Below are 16,601 nucleotides of genomic sequence, written 5' to 3'. Positions count from 1 at the left end.
ACACACACACACACACACACACACACACACACACACACACACACACAAAATTTGGCCATGATATTGAGATAAACATCTTATTCTCAGATAGAGACCCCAGAATCCAAAGTGAACACCCTCAGGTCTTATCTCCTGCTACTTCATATTTTGTGTTTTAAAAAATGAAGGGTTTTTAACCTTTAGGTCTCATTATCAGTGTAAAAAAGGCTCCTGGTTTTCTTTTTGACTATAGAGCCCATTGTTCCTTTGAATGAAGGAGAAAAATATCATTACGAACCTTTGTCAGTGCAAATGAGATTAGCATTAGTGAGCGGATGGGTCTGAAAAATTGTGAGCCTTTCCCTTGAGTTTTAAAAACAGCCTGATTTTTTGCATTGGCAGTTTGGTGTTCAGTTAGATATGCAATGTTGCACACAAAAATACTTTATTTCATATTTCAGTAGAGGCTTAAAATTGTCATCCTGGAAATATCTGTGTGTGTGCTGTTCTATCTCACCGTGTGCTCAAAAAGCAGTTGCTGAGGACTTACTTTTTAATATCGTATAGAACAGTATGGTTATAATTTTGTCCTTTCATAAACTAGTATGACATTTGAGAGATTACAGCACAGGACTTTAGAAGTACAGTACATGTACACTGATGACATCAATTTCACACCTGTCACAAGCTCCCATGTAATTTCCATTGGCATCTTGCTGGTCATAACTACGATCAGCCATTGTTTGTAGGGGAAACAAGAGCGTGCAGTTATAGGCCATCGCAGACACAATCATGACAATGTACTAGACTAAAAAAGTTTTTAAAAAACTCTTTACATTTAAATGAGTTGCTATTAAACATAACAGAGAGCAAAGTTTTCATCACTAAGAGCCCATAGCCTGTTTCTGAGCCTACACTAGTATATAAGGGCCCAACCCTACAAAAACTTACTACTGGGCATTGTATTGACTACTATGAGTAGTCCTGTTTGATTTGAGCTCCTGATGACTGTGATGTTAATGTATCTCACGACTGCAGTCTCTTGCTATGAGTGCAGTGGTTGAGAATGTGCATGCACAAACTGAGTGGCAACATTTTCCTCAAGCACATCCTAGAATTGGAGCATGTAGGTAAAAGTGCTCAAAAAGTGTGTGAGGGACGTGAGGGATGGCCGCTAATGGCAGCCATATGGAGGCCCCTTGTCAAAGTTTGGCCTTCTGTCTGCAAAATGAAACTAACAAGATAGGGTAATTTAGATTTTCTACTTCCAGTTTGTTTTTTTTCTTCTCTATTATCCACAGATGGAGCCTCATAGGATCCTCTCATTGGATAAAAGTGCAGAATCTCAAAAGGGATGTGTCCGAGATTTTCCCATGTGTAAAATTCCAGTCAATAAAGTCCTGCCACCTTATTGACGTAAAAAGAATGCCTTTCATGTGATACAAACATTGACTTGCTCCTGCTTACTCTGCTCACCTTGTACAGAAATGCTGATTGCAGTAGACTAATCAGTTCATTTTTGTATATTCTCATGAGACTCTTTCTTTGGCTGGAACACTATGCACTGTTTGATGCTTGCATGTCTAATAATTTGTTGTTAGCACTTTGTATTTGCCTTTGTTTCTTCACAACTAACAGTTTGGCCTCCAAGTGCATGCATTTTATGTAAATTAATATCTTATCTTCTGTGTTCGTATTTTAGCATTGGAATGTATAAAAGCTATTTAAAAGACCACTATCTATTGCCATTTATTGACTCACTGGTAGAATATTTGGTTGTGATTATACTAGCATTGTTTATATTTAAAGGTCAGTGTCCTTTCTGTGTTTTAGTTCTCTATTTATTCTATAGGTGACTTGGTTTGTTAACTTTATAATGATAAGATAAAATGCTATGTAATATAGTTTAAGAAACTGTTTATTATGGGAAAGTACACTAATGAAAGATAAGCAGCAGCCTTAAGTTTTCCTTCCAGTATTAATGAAAGCTGTAAGCATCTGAGTGATTTTTATTGATAATAATTTAATATTTAGAGTACTGATCAATTTTTTTCTAGTACTGAGTTCATAAAGTATGCATTTACATTTTGAATCAAGCTTTCAAGTACTTGCAGTTGAAGTGCCGGTGCCCAAAGACATCATATTTATTTTGTGTGTTTCAACATCTCAGGACTCTGTCTCCTGCAAAGTCTCCATCTTCCTCTACTGGATCTATTGCCTCCAGCAGAAAATACCCATACCCGATGCCTCCACTTCCTGATGAGGAGAAGAAAGCTAAAAGACAAAGTGCCAGGGTATGTGTCTCTCCTTCTTTATGTATAGTCAGAGAAAAACTCTTAATTGAGGAAATGTTTTAATGTGGCCCCCTCATGCCTGGACATAGCATTGCAGGGGATTTCCCGCTCATACTCTTTGCTGGCCACTTCCTTAGCCCCACAGTGGCCAGTCCTAGCCAGCATCTTCTCCTGATCCCCTCTGGCCAAATCTCATAATCATTCAGTCCTCTTAAGGGAAGAATAAAGGTCCAACTTAAAGTTCAAATAAGGTCAACATTTATAGTTCTTCTCAGGCTTGGCTGAAACCTTGTGCTTCCTGGCCCCTTCAGAGCTTCTCTTCCTTCACCAGGAACACCAGCATTGTGCCTCCGAGGATCTCCCTGCTCCTTGTAGGCCCTATCTCAGGACTCCCTCACAGGAGTCTACTCCACTCCCTGTGGGTCTCTTTCTCCTGTTGCGGGCCCTAACTCAAGGCTCTCTCCCACTGGAGCCTACCCTGCTCCTAGTGGTTGATTCAGCCTGACTTCCTCAGGCGCTTCCCAGAGGAGAACTATCCTTGTTTCTCTCTCCAGGCTCTTCCTTCTCCAAATTAAGCACATAAGAACAGCCATACTAGGTCAGACCAATGGTCTGTCTAGTCCAGACTCCTATCTTCTGGCAGTGGTCAATGGCAGATGCTCCAGAGGGAATGCCCAGAACAGGCAATCATCAAGGGATACATCCCCTGTCGTCCACTCCCAGTTCCCCCCTCTATTTAAAAGTGTGCTCTCCCTGCTTCATCACTACAGCTGGGGTCAGTCTTTCTAATTAAGCCCCATTACACCCAGCTGGGTTCTCTAATTGGCCTTATTGTTGCCAGCTCCTCGGTGAGGGTGAGGGATAGCCGCTAAGTCCTGGCCGAGGCTGAGCCCAGCTTGCCTAAAGGGCCAGCCAGCCTGCAACATAGTGACTAATTTTGCTGTCAGTCTTTAAAAGGAAAACAGAGACAGATTCCCAGATGTGCCAGAGCAGCAGCCAAGGCACCTGGGGAGCTGTCCGGGCACAAGTGCCAGTCTTCCTCCTCTATAAACTTTGAGACTGCTGGGGGCTGAGCTGGCTTCTAGCACAAGGATTCTTTAACTTGTGCTGGCAGATAATGAATCCTAAATAACTGTTCCTTGCCAGGATTTCTGGAGTGTATTGTCTATTGCCAGAGCTGTCTAAATTACACTGGGATCTGCTCCAACCCCTGCAGCAGCCCAGAATCGGCAGGGCTAAAGCCACCTTCGTGTCCCCCCACCTCCCTGTGTTGCGAGCTCTGTGCTGCAATACTTAGGCCTGGTCTACACTGGAGGGGGGAATCGATCTAAGTTACGCAACTTCAGCTATGTAAATAACATAGAACATTTATTCTATGCTTGGTGGTCATTTATGTAAATAACATAGCTGAAGTCGACATACTTAGATCTATTTACCGCGGTGTCTTCACTGCGGTAGGTCAACTGCTGATGCTCCCCCGTCGACCATAGTGCCAACTTTCTCTGGTGCCAGTGGGTGCCTGTGCCTCCCCGCCCCTTTCCCTGCCCCTACCCCTGTCCCGACTTCACCCCATCTCCGCCCCTGGCCCCGCCCCCATTCCAACCCCATCCCCAAAGTCCCCGCCCTAACTCCGCCCCTCCCTGCCCCATTGGATCCCTTCCCCAAATCCCCGCCCTGGTCCCGCCTCTTCCCCCAGCATGCCACGTTCCCCCTCCTCCCCCCTCCCTCCCTGCCCCACGAATCAGCTGTTTTGCAGCGCAAGCGCTGGGAGGGAGGGGGGAGAAGCAGGACGCGGTGGCGCGCTTGCAGAGGAGGTGGAGGCAGAGGCGAGCTGGAGCAGGGGGTGGGGCGGGGCCACGGGGAGCTGCCAGTGGGTGCTGAGCACCCACCAATTTTTTTCCGCCTGCGCTTCTCGCTCTGGTGGAGTACCGGAGTCGACGGGAGCATGCTCGGTGGTCAATTTATCGCGTCTTCACTAGATGCGATAAATCGACCCCCGCTGGATCAATCGCTCCAGAGGTAAGTGTAGACATGCCCTTACAGGCACAGCACAGAATCTCACCCACTGAGTTGTGGTCAAGGAGATCTTGGTCCAGCACAGCACAGGCAGAGGGGCGCAGAGGAAGTTAAGACACACTTATTTTCCCCAGTCATGGGGCAGCCTGAGTACCGGTCCAGTCCCCTGGCATAAATTAAAGAAGTTCTGAGCAGGCAAAACATAGGGGGAAATTTTGCTCTCTCTCTAAAATTAGTTATGGTAACCGTAGTGTTAGTTGTAACAATAGTGGGTAAAAGCATTCTGACACAAGCTTTATAGTTGAAGTTGACATTGTTTCTTCAAACTTTATTCTCCGAGTCCTAGGTTTCTCTTATGCAGCTTGCAGTCCTTCTGAAATGTTCCCAATCGTATGATGACATTGTGATATAAACAGATATCCACTAGGGACTAGGATGAGACCTAAACAAAGCAGACTTTCTTCCCCAACAAAACTCTAATATAATTTAGTTAATAACTGTATTATAACTGTGGTAATGTATATGTGTGTTCCTTTTTTCCCCTCCAGCTATGGGAGACTTCCATTTAGTTCTACAGTTTAGCTGGGTGACATCAGAAATGTTTACTTCAAATTTTATAGAAACTCAGCATCACTGAGTCATTGCACATTCATCTGCTCTTCAGACAATTTGAAAGAACAACAGAGATGCCAGTGATCACAGAGAGAACCTGCTCTCATACCCAAGGGGGAAAAAACAACATGTTTTGCTGTTGATTAGAATTCTATTAAATCTGTAAAGAATAACCAAAAATCACAAAAATTAACATGGGATAAATAGATTGAATATGATAAGATTATTCTGCATGATGACCAATATATGTAGAAATACAACTAAAACTCATGTACAAATCCTGAATAAAAGAGGTTTTTCTTTGGTTTATGCAGTCCCAAATAACAACAAAATTGAGTTCAGAATTTTGTATTCTGAAGCACGTGACCAATGTAAACATTATGCTATGTGCATGAACCCTCGGTTCTTTACAAGTAAGGGGAAAACCACGTACTGTAGTAGAAATTAGCATGCAGGAGTAAGAAATGTAGAATTTTGCTACAGGATCTTAAGTTTTGAGAGGCATAAACTTCAAACAAACAAGAACTATATCTTTTTTACCTTTCGTGTTTATAATCTCCATATACAAATTGTATATATGTAAACATTTTAAAATGTGAAAACAGCTGTAACACACATGTATTTTGCCAAATGCCTAAAGAAACAATCATGACTAACATCGTCACACTTCAAGTGTTCTGAATATTATGAGCAGACCGCTTTGGAAATACAACAGTTCTAGTGCTGTAAATGTGTTTCTCAGCAAACTGGTGTTTGACCAAAATCTCCACAATCTGGGAATATATTTGTTATAATCACCAGAAAAATCAAAGTTCAATGATGCTTTGGCTTAAATCACCACCTAAGGAACCAGCAAAAATAAGTTGTCTGATAGTGGTGATGTGTGTTTGTCTCGTCTCTCACGCTGGTGTAAATCAGGAGCAACCCCACTGAAATCAGAGCTGGAGTCTTTAACTAATAGTGAACATACATTTACTGGAAATTGAGGAGTAATTTAAGGTCATCAGTTAAGGGGGTGGAAGTGGGGTCTCAGTGGCAGATTTGGGATATGTGTGTGTGTGTGTGTGTGTGTGTGTAAAGCATTTCAGACCCAATGCTGGAGCAACCTGGCAGAGTATACAGGTTATGATGGGCATGATGCTATCATAGTGCTATACAAAAACTGAAAGCTGGGCAATTGGCCGATCTCCCCTCCCCGCCTTTTTTACTGCTATTACTTGTACCATGTATTAGCATACTGAGGGTCCGTCCACTCTGCTGCTGGGAGTAAGTCTCGCAGCGCAGGTAGACGGACTCACACTAGCAAGGCTTGAGCTAGTGTGCTAAAAATAGCTATGTGGACTTTGCCGCTCCGGCGGAGACTCAGGCTACCCATTTGAGCTGAAGCCTAGAGGTTGGGTGGTCTTGAGCTCGGTTGGCGCCGGAGTCTCTGCCAGAGCCACAATGTCCACACAGCTATTTTTAGAGTGCTAACTCAAGCCCCAGTCTGTCTATCCTGGCTGGGCAGCTCACTGCCACCTGCAGTGTAGACACACCCCACGTGCAGCAGCAGAGGTCTCCTTTGCAGGTAGCATGGGCCTTGAGCTGAATACAAGTGGATCCAGACCAATGAAATTGAGGATGCAAAAACAAACTTGTTACAAAGGAGACGTGGCAAGATGGCATTAACCTGACTGCTGGTCAACTGTATGCTGTGTGCTAAAGAATGTAGAGTAGATATAGTTACAACACCCGAAGGATTCAAAAGGATGCTGTAAAATCCCTGGGCATTTTCAATTGTAAATGTTCTTTAAATAATAAAAATGGCAATTATAAATCAGTTAAAACACCTCTCCTGTCAGTACCTCTCCAGAAGTGACAAACGTCCAACCTCTGGTAATTCCATTGCAGAACAAAAGCTCTCTTCTAATAAGAAATATTAGAATACATGGCCCACAGTAATCTAATCAATTAGATGCTGACAGGAACATAATGTGTGCTTCTAAATCTTCTGCCTCTTTCACGTAATTCCTTTAGTAAGTGAACCTACCACTTACAGCCTTTTAATGTAACAGAGTTCAGTTTATCAAATTTCTCTCTGATTAAAGCAAGTCACCAGGAAAGCTTATGCCCAAATAAAACTGTTAGTCTTTAAGGTGCCACCGGACTCCTCACTGTTTTTGTGGATACAGACTAACATGGCTACCCCTCTGATACTTAGTCAAATTTAGGTTAGTTTTAAATTAAGACATTTTTAAAGATGTCAGCAACTGTTAAGTATGTAAGATTTTAGAAGTATTATATTTTATTTATAAGACAGTGTGTAGGTTTACATCTACACAACACTGGCCTACCAGAGGAACTTATCCTCTTCATGGTAAGAGATTTTGGTAAGCGTTGTGAATTATGACAAATATGAATGAGAACAGAGAGCGTGGGTACATTTGAAAAGCATTGGCATCTACAATGGCTTTGGGCAAAGATTCTGCACTTTAATGCAGATTATAGATTTGTCGGTACAGAAGTATGTAATTGATTAGTTTTGGAACTGACCTGAAGAAGTGCTCTCTGTAGCTCAAAAGCTTGTCTCTCTCACCAACAGAAGTTAGTCCAGTAAAAGATATTACCACACCCACCTTGTCTCTCTAATTTTGCAAAGGTTTAGTTTGAACATAGGCCAAAGACAACAGGACAGAGAACTGTTAACAATGTACATCTTATGGAAGAAGGGTCTGATCCATAGCCCACTGAAGTCAGTGGGAGTCCTGTTGCCGTCAAGGGGCTTTGAATCAGGCCCTTAAATATTTCTCCCAAATAAGGAAATTCTTATGTAAAAATGTCCAACTCATTGTTCCACCACAAGGAAGATAACTTCTCCATGCATTAGTTTTTTGTCCTTAGTAACTGAAATGTTTATCATGTGCCTTTTCTGATATTTAGTTTGAATACAAACTAGTGTGTAATTTTGAATAATCTTGTTTATATTTTTCTATATATTCATTCATTCCTCCCTTTCCATTTTCCCATTAAGACACAGCAAGATTTAGCGGCCGAAACTGAATGTAACATAGTGGCAGATTATATAACATTCATAGTATCTTGTTTTGAAAATCAATAGGTCTCTTAACTGTATTATCTATGTTGTATTCTGTACTTGTGGCCTTTTTCTCTTTCTGGTGTCACTCATTCGTAGGATTTGATAATACCGCTATTTGTGTGTAGGGTAATTTAATGGACATGATTGACATTTGGAAATATGCAGTGATTGGTAATCTAGATGTAAGCACTAAATTTAAATTAAATAAATATTAGCTTTCTCTTTGGTATTCTAAAGAGTGAAAACACCTGGCACTTAATGTAAATTTCGCCTTTTTTCAAATGCATTCTGGAGGAAAATGCTGCACTAAGTTAGTGACCTGAACAGTGAATTAAGTAATTGTACAAAAACTGGAACTTGTAGGGTGTATGAACCTCAAAAGCCAATGAAGACTGACCAGGTTAAACCCAGAACAGTTGTTTGGTTTTTATATTACATAATTTGCCACTAGTTTAGTTTAATGCCTCTGAAAGGAGCTAGCTGGATAACCCTGGAGATTGCAGACCTCTCTAATCATGTAAGTTGCAGCACAGACAGTGGTGGCATAGGTTGTCATGCAAAACTTCACCCTGCTCAAGCTGGAGCAACTACAGAGTAGAGAAGATACACAGTTGTCATGGCCCATTCAGTTAATTGGCTTGTTTGCTGAGTCTTCCAATATGGGTGCCAATTAGTGCCAGCTGTGATGCACATACCTGCTGACTAAGGGTGCTGAGAGGTCACTAAGGCCCAGCTCCTCAAAGGGATTTAGGCTCCTAACTTCCATTGAAATCAAAGGAAGTTAGGTGCCTAAATACCTTGAGGGATCTGAGCCTAAGTTATTTCAAACATACCACAAATAGGTGTCTGATAATAAGGATTTTTGGTTACTAGTAAAGTGAGCTATATTTAAAAGCAATGATCTCGGTTTCATACTGTGGGCTAAGAATGTTGTGTATTTAAAATAAGATTAATATGACCAATATGTTGAGGATTGAAAAGCAGGTACTGCATTCAAATAGTAACTTTGCACGATGATTTTGCTCTTCTGTGTATTAAATTCTTCATGCCACAGCTCTTAGAACTGAAGCTCACCTACTGATGCTGGATTTGCTGAGAATGAAGCTATCAGCAAGGAGGTAACATCGTAAGGAATCCATGCTACAGTTTCTGATGAACAAATTCATACAATGTATCAGAAATGTCTGATTGCTAATTTGCACATAAATGTATTATATGCAAACAAATAAGCACATCTAGTTAAAAAAGGTTCAATTCTTTAATTATACAGTGTGTCTGTGTATAAATATGTTGTGAATTTAACCTTAAGTCTTATGAGATTTTTCTGGACATGTTTCTTTAAGTACAGATACTTCTAAATGACTAACAGTTTTCTCTTTGGTGTCTGAGACTTTGAACCTGCTAAGCTGATGTACGTAGGCCCCATGTATACAATACATTTTACTGTCTTGGTTAATCATAAAATAATGGGCCTTTACAGCATGGCTACAATTAAAAAAAGAAAGAACTTTGACAACAGATATCAAGCCTTTTCCTTCCCCTCCTATCTCCACTGGTGTTAAATTAACTCATCTGAGCCTATCTACACCAGTGCAACAACCGTTTTCAACATCAGAGCCAGAAATAGCCACATTTGCTGGTGTAGGACCTTCTACACTACAATTTCTAACCAAATATGTAACCAGTTTGTTGTTTGGTTGGCTGAGTGTAGTTTGTGGACAGACATTCCTGCATCTAAATTGTAAAAACTGCAGGACATTTTAACCAACACCTCCTTACAGGTTTGGCTCCTCCAGCCATGTGTGCCATAGGACATCCTAGAGTGCATTGTCTCACGTGCTGCTGATGCCCCACTGTGTGCATAGCTTCCATGCATTATCCCCTCTATTGGGCAATATGGGATTGCTGGTCAGACTCATGTGTGGCTGCTAGTGTCAGCCTGTGTGGATAGCACATAACTTTTAAAAAGTATTTCTTGGGCTCAGGGGATAGAGTCTGAGCCTCCAGAACAGTTTTCAACAACCATTTGGGAAAAGTCCACAACTGTATTGCTTAAACCAGGTGACAGGAACAAGTGCTGGAAACCATGTCAGGATATAGTAATGCTGTACTGTGTTGGGGTTTTAAGGGCCTGTCTTACACTGGGCAAACTTTATACCTGGTTTTAAAACCAATTCAGCTAAGCCAGTCTGGCTTCTTTAGCCCTCTGAAACCAGTTCTAAATCACAACTTCCATCAGTTTTAAAGTCACTTTAGCTGAACCAGCTTTAAACCAATCAGAAAATGTTTGCAGTATAGACAGACCTGAATTGCCACAGGATTCAGAGAGAAATGAGGATTAGGGGAAATACAAAGAACTAGACAATTAAAAAGCACGCTATGGGGAGGGAAGGCTGAGTGACTCAGGAGTCAGAGTGGGGTATCAATTCAGTTGATAACATTTTTAATGCTGGTTTTAATTACAGGAGTTCAAAACCAATACACCAATTTATTTCTGTTTCTCTGCATTATTATGACTTAAAAATGTTTTCTTTTTAAAAACTTACACAAGGCCTTAAGACCTTATGTATTCAAGCTTTAGGATGCTGAGTATTTTTTTTACAAGCAGGTTGGAAACTCCTGTAAATTTGCCTGACTGACCTTCAAGTATAGTGGTGCTAACAGATAAACATACGATACTGTAAGGCTGTAATACAGTAAGTGCTAATATATCATATTGTAATAGTAGAAGGATTCCTGCTCACTGCCTTTGCATTTTATGCTAGGGAATAATCGAGTGTAGGTTCAGACTATGAGTATATGACCTGTTTTTTTTCTTATGGGTAAAAAATATTCCAGTACTTAGTGTTTTATACAGAATATTGTACTTTTCATTTTTTATTATGATCATTGCATAGATGCAAAATGTTATTTTTCCAAAATAGCAAATTATGCACTGCTTAATCTGCAGGAGAAAATACTATTTACACTATGACCACTTTCAGAAAAGCTTTTGGCATTGTACATAGCAGTTGAGTCTGCCAGCTTTGTTTTGTGTTAGTATTTTTATCATGTGTTGCTATAAAAAAGATCTATTAATTTCTGAAGCTATCCTCTGCAAGTAAAACATTCATAGTGGACAAGTACTTGGTTTCATCATTGGGGACTGGCTAAAGTTGACAAACAATCACTTTACAAATCATTGTCTTTGCTACCTGAAACCCTCCTAATTCTTACACTACATTACAGAAACATCAGGTTTTGACAAACACCAACAAGAAATGCTGCACATTCTATCATTGCAGTTTTGAGTGTGATATTTTTGACAAACATTATAGGCATTGGGCCATTCAAGTGAGTGAAACTGGCTTTCCTATAGCTAAACAAAATGTTGCTTTTATAAAATAAACTCATTGTAATTTGGGGTTCTAATTTCTTGCACAGTTTTATTAACATCGTAATAACCACTTCTATGAGAGTATTTAATACAAATACCTGTGGTTTTCAATGTTACTGACATATTGTAACATCATTAAAGTGACTTTCAATGAATAAGGCTGTGGTGTGTGCGCGCATTTTTTAAAATTTGTATATAGATACCTTTTATTAAAAGGCCTCTTAAAAAAGAACACTCAACATTCAGCAGAGTACCCAGTTTACCATAGAGGACTCCAAATACTTTTAAACAACACTATAGATGAAGCTTGGTAAATAGCAGGGCAAGCCTCTCACACAGTGACCTCCGAGCATGCCCCAGCTGCGTGCAGGAGGAACTATTTGAAGAGATGAGAGCCTGGTTTTAGTTTCTCTTCCCTCGGGCTGTCTGCATAAGCTGCTTACCAGAAAGATGTTTTTCCACTAAAAAAACAGACTAATCACAACTTATTTTATATAGGCCAAAATGCTGTAGGCATAAACCACACAACACAGAAATAACAGCCACATTCTTAGTGATTATGTGATCTCTATTGACTCCTAAAGCACAGAGTTATTCTCATATAGGATTTCCCCCCCCCAGCGTGCCTTTCTGGGGGTTGGACCATTTAATCTGGAGTGAGACACAGCTGCAGCTCCATTTGCTGACAAGCTGACAGCTGCTTCCTATAGTGCCCTTGTTTCTAGCTTGTAAGTAATTCTTAACTCCTGTTATGTTTTCCTATTCTTATTCCTGAGATGATTGCACCTTCATACAGACAAATAGTCATCCTATGGCAATTTTGTTTAATTGCTAATCCAGGCCTGATTTAAACCTAGATAGAGGTGAAAATTGTTATAGCCTCCCGATCCCCTCTAAGTGATCCAACTCCCTGGATGTATCCTAGGGCCTCTGAAACTCCAAAAGAGAACATGTGCTCTAAAAGCTTTGAGAACCATGTTTAAAAAGACAGAAAGCTGGATAATTCTTATTGACCCTTGTAGAATTCCAGTGAGGTGAACAGCTTTCTTAACAAAGTATTTAGTGATACTAGTATAGGCCACACATAGGAATTTTTTTTCAGGCTGCTGAATGAAACTTAACAACTTTAACAAGCCAAAGGTCACTCCCCTACTTTTCACTGACTATATTCCTTTCTTGATTGCACAAGGCTTCGTTTTACAGATACAGCAGTGTGGAGTTTGGAACTTTAACAGGTAAGACGAACTCTTGGCATTAAGCACATTGCTGCCTTAAATTATTTTACGACATCTTTCTACTACTATTCCCTCTGGTGGAATGACAGGCTCATTTCTCATCTGTTGTGTAAACTGGGCCAGATGTAGGTGCATGCTCTTTAAAAGAGGTAAATTGAGCAAAACAGTTTTGTGGGCTCTTTCTGCTCTTTTGCAGTATTTTCCAGCCTTATTTTCAAACATGTGGCTAAACTTCACACCACATAGTTGCATCTGCAACTGTTTCATGATTTGTATTGCCATTTCATTAGAGGCACAACTTTGCACACAACAGATGGAGGCTCTGAAAACCCAGAATAGACTGTTTAATTTACTGTATTCATCTACAGCAGGAAAGTCCCATTCATGTAGTCATAAATAGTTCTATGCCAAAAAAAGAAACTTTTATGTTTTCCCTTAAATAAACAGATATTGAGTCCCAGAGTAAAAAAGGTCTTGTCTCAGGAATTGTAGTGGGGTATTAACAAGGTAAGAAGCAAGCTATTGCTCTTAAGGCACAAAGGGCAAAAGTCCATTGTTATCAATGAAAAAATTCCCATTGATTTAATGGGTTTTGGATCAGGCCAAAGACTTGTTGTTGAGAGACTGGAGTTCTAGTCCTGGTACTGCCACACTTTGTGACCTTAGTCAAATCATCTAATCTCTCTCTACTTCAGATTTTGTCAGCTATAAAAATGCAAATAAATATTAGAGCTGAGATGAGCGTTGGCTAAAAAATTCAGCTTGAAATCTGGCAATATTTGGTCAATTAAAGGCTGATTGTTTGGACATCTGAAATTCAGGCTGTTAGATCATGACAAAACCTAAACAGAAATGTTAATTACCCCAGGCTGTATCCAAACAAAACTTCTCTTAATGAACTTGAATATTCCCCTACTTCATAAGGAGGTTAAGTTCATTAATGTTTATAAAGCAGCTTGAGACTCCTTTAGTGCAAAAGGATGGGGAATAGTTAAAATGACTGATGTGGAGTCAAACTTTTCCAATTAACGTTTAAGGCAATATTAAACAAAGTACATCTGAACCTACTAAGGTAAAAGGTTTTGAGTTGGGTTTCCACCTTGGGCCTGATTTTCAGTATTGCTGAGCACTTACATGAACCAAATGAAGTCAATGTCAGGGCCAGGTGTGTCAAGCTGGGCACCCAAAATCAGTAATCACCCTTGAAAATGTAGTTGTATGGCTTAGTTTACAGCAGTGGTGGGCAACCCTGTGGCCTGCATGTGGCCCATCAGGGTAATCTGACTGCAGGCCGAGAGACATTTTGCTGACATTGACCATTCGCAGGCACAGCTCCCAGCCAATGGGAGCTGCGGGAAGTTGTATGTAAAAAGAGAATAAGGAAGGATATGGTTGGGCTGCTATGCAGTATGAATGGGAAGGAGCTTAAAGATGATTTAGGTATGGCCCAAAAACTAAATGAATACCACTGCCGTGGTTTTCAGTAAGAATGATAATCTGGAACATGTGCTTGAAGGTAGTATGGCTGATGGAAATGAGCTTAATGTACTCCAAGTGGGAGGGGCTGGATAATTTCCATCCCAGAATACTTAAACTGGCACGAGATCACTAGTCTGGTAGCAAGGATTTTTAAGGATTTTGGAAAAGGGCAACTAAAATGATTAGGGGTTTGGAACAGGTCCCATATGAGGAGAGATTAATAAGACTGAGACTTCAGCTTGGAAAAGAGAAGACTAAGGGGGGATATGATAGAGGTATATAAAATCAGGAGTGGTGTGGAGAAAGTGAATAAGTAAGTTATTTACTTGTTCCCATAGTATAAGAACTAGGGGCCACCAAATGAAATTAATGGGCAGCCGGTTTAAAACAAATAAAAGGAGGTTCTTCTTCACACAGCACACAGTCAACCTGTGGAACTCCTTGCCTGAGGAGGTTGTGAAGGCTAGGACTATAACAGGGTTTAAAAGAGAACTAGATAAATTCATGGAGGTTAAGGCCATTAATGGCTATTAGCCAGAATGGGTGTCCCTAGCCTCTGTTTGTCAGAGGATGGAGATGGATGGCAAGAGAGAGATCACTTGATCATTACCTGTTAGGTTCACTCCCTCTGGGGCACCTGACATTGGCCACTGTCAGTAGACAGGATACTGGGCTGGATGGACCTTTGGTCTGACCCAGTACGGCCGTTCTTATGTTCTTAATATATCTAAGTTCTGGAATAGGCTTCCAAGGGAGGTTGTGAAATCCATCACTGGAGATTTTTAAGAACAGGTTGGATAAACACCTGTCAGGGATGGTCTAGGTTTACTGGGTCGTGCTTAAGCGCAGGGGGGTAGATTTGATGACCTCTTGAGGTCCCTTCCAGCCCTACATTTCTACAAGTCAATTTGTGGGGGTGGGGGGACTGGGGGGGGGGGAGAGATGAACCATATTACTGCAGAACAGCTAATGATGTATTAATATTTAAGAAAGGTTGGGGGAAAAAGTGATCCTGGCAATTACAGACCTTTTTGTCTGACCTCAGTAGCGTGCAAGACTTTAGAACAAATTGTGAAGAATAATTATAGTCATGGAGGCAAAGTACAAAGGGGATGTAATGCAACATGAGTTTACCAAAGGTAGATCATGCCAGACTAACCTGACTTCCTTCTTGGAGAAAATAACTGATTTCTTAGATAAGGGAAGTGTAGATCTAATATACTGGGACTTCACTAAAGCATTTTACATGGTACCATATGGGAAATCATTAGTAAATTTAGTGATGCTGGGGATCAGTACAAGAATAGTAAGATGGATGCAGAACTGGCTAAAGGGGAGAAGGCAGTGGGTTGTGCTGAAAGGTGAATTAATGGACTGGAGGGAGGTTACTAGTGAATTACTTTAAGGATTGGTCTTGGGATCATCTTATTCAATTAATGACCTTAGCACAAAAAGTAAGTGTGTATTAATGAAATGCGCTGCTGCTACGAAGTTGGGAGGCATTGTCAATAGAGAGGAGGATTGGAACATTATACAGGAAGATCTGGATGACCTTGAATAGTGGAGTGACTGAACTAGGATGGAATTCAATAGTACTACGTGCAAGGTCATGAATTTGGGTCTAATAAGAATTTCTGCCAAAAGCTGGGGGTTCATCCGTTAGAAGTGACAGAGGAGGAGAGAGACCTGGGTGTGTAGGTTGATTACAGGATGACTGAGCCAGCAATGTGATTTGACTGAAAAAGGCAAATGCAATCCTAGGGTATATCAGGTGAGGCATTTCCAGAAGACACTGGGAAGTATTAATGCCATTGTACAAGGCACTCATAAGACCTCATCTGGAATACTGTGTACAATTTTGGTCACCCATGTTCAAGAAAGATGAATTTAAACTGGAACAGCTGCAGAGAAGAGCTATTAGGATAATCAGGTGAATGGAGGGCCTGTTTTACCAAGACAAATGCTTGGCTTGTTTAGTTTAGCCAATAAAAAAGAAAAAGAGGGGATATGATTAGTTGATTGCGCTCTATAAATTTATCAGGGGGTAAGTATCAGAGAGGGTGAAGAGCTATTTAAGTAAAGGGACAACATTGTCACAAAACCAAATAGGTTTAAAATGGCCACAAACAAATTCAGGGTGGAAATTAGAAGACAGTTTTAAACCATCAGGGGACTTAAATTCTGGCAAGGTTCTTGAGAGGACAAATTTATGAGTGCAATTGTATGATGGGGTTGCATGTGATGGGATGGGTCAGCAGCAGTCCTGAGGCTCACTTCTGGTTTATATCTTATGGTGTTACAAGTTCATACTTCAGGTTTTCAGCTGGTCAGCCAGAAGGGATCAGGAAGAGATCCCCCTCCCCCCCACAAATGTATTCTAGGTTTTTTGTTTTTTTTAATTTTTTTCCTCTAAAAGCATCAAAAATGGCCACAGATGGATATGGGCCAGGGCTCTGACATGGCATCAAGCAGTCTCTTTCTCTGGTGCATAGCTGACCGGTTCTTGCTCCTATGCTCAGGTTCTAACTGATCAC

General features: G+C 40.8%; 1 protein-coding gene across 1 annotated transcript in view; it reads left to right on the top strand.

Annotated features, from left to right (window-relative positions):
* The window catches only part of ADAM22 (ADAM metallopeptidase domain 22), a 197,803-nt gene extending 190,816 nt beyond the window's left edge, over positions 1-6,987 (top strand). The window contains exons 29-30 of the mRNA XM_029911005.1: positions 2,053-2,273; positions 4,838-6,987. Coding sequence (XP_029766865.1) covers positions 2,053-2,273; positions 4,838-4,858 — 242 coding nt within the window. The 3' untranslated portion in view covers positions 4,859-6,987. The remainder of the gene's footprint in view (positions 1-2,052; positions 2,274-4,837) is intronic.
* The last annotated feature ends 9,614 nt before the right edge of the window (positions 6,988-16,601 follow it).

This window comes from Terrapene carolina, unplaced genomic scaffold (assembly GCF_002925995.2).
Source record: "Terrapene carolina triunguis isolate 2854851 unplaced genomic scaffold, T_m_triunguis-2.0 Scaffold84, whole genome shotgun sequence".
In the NCBI taxonomy this organism is placed as follows: domain Eukaryota; kingdom Metazoa; phylum Chordata; order Testudines; family Emydidae; genus Terrapene; species Terrapene triunguis.
This window is presented reverse-complemented; position numbering and strand designations above follow the sequence as displayed.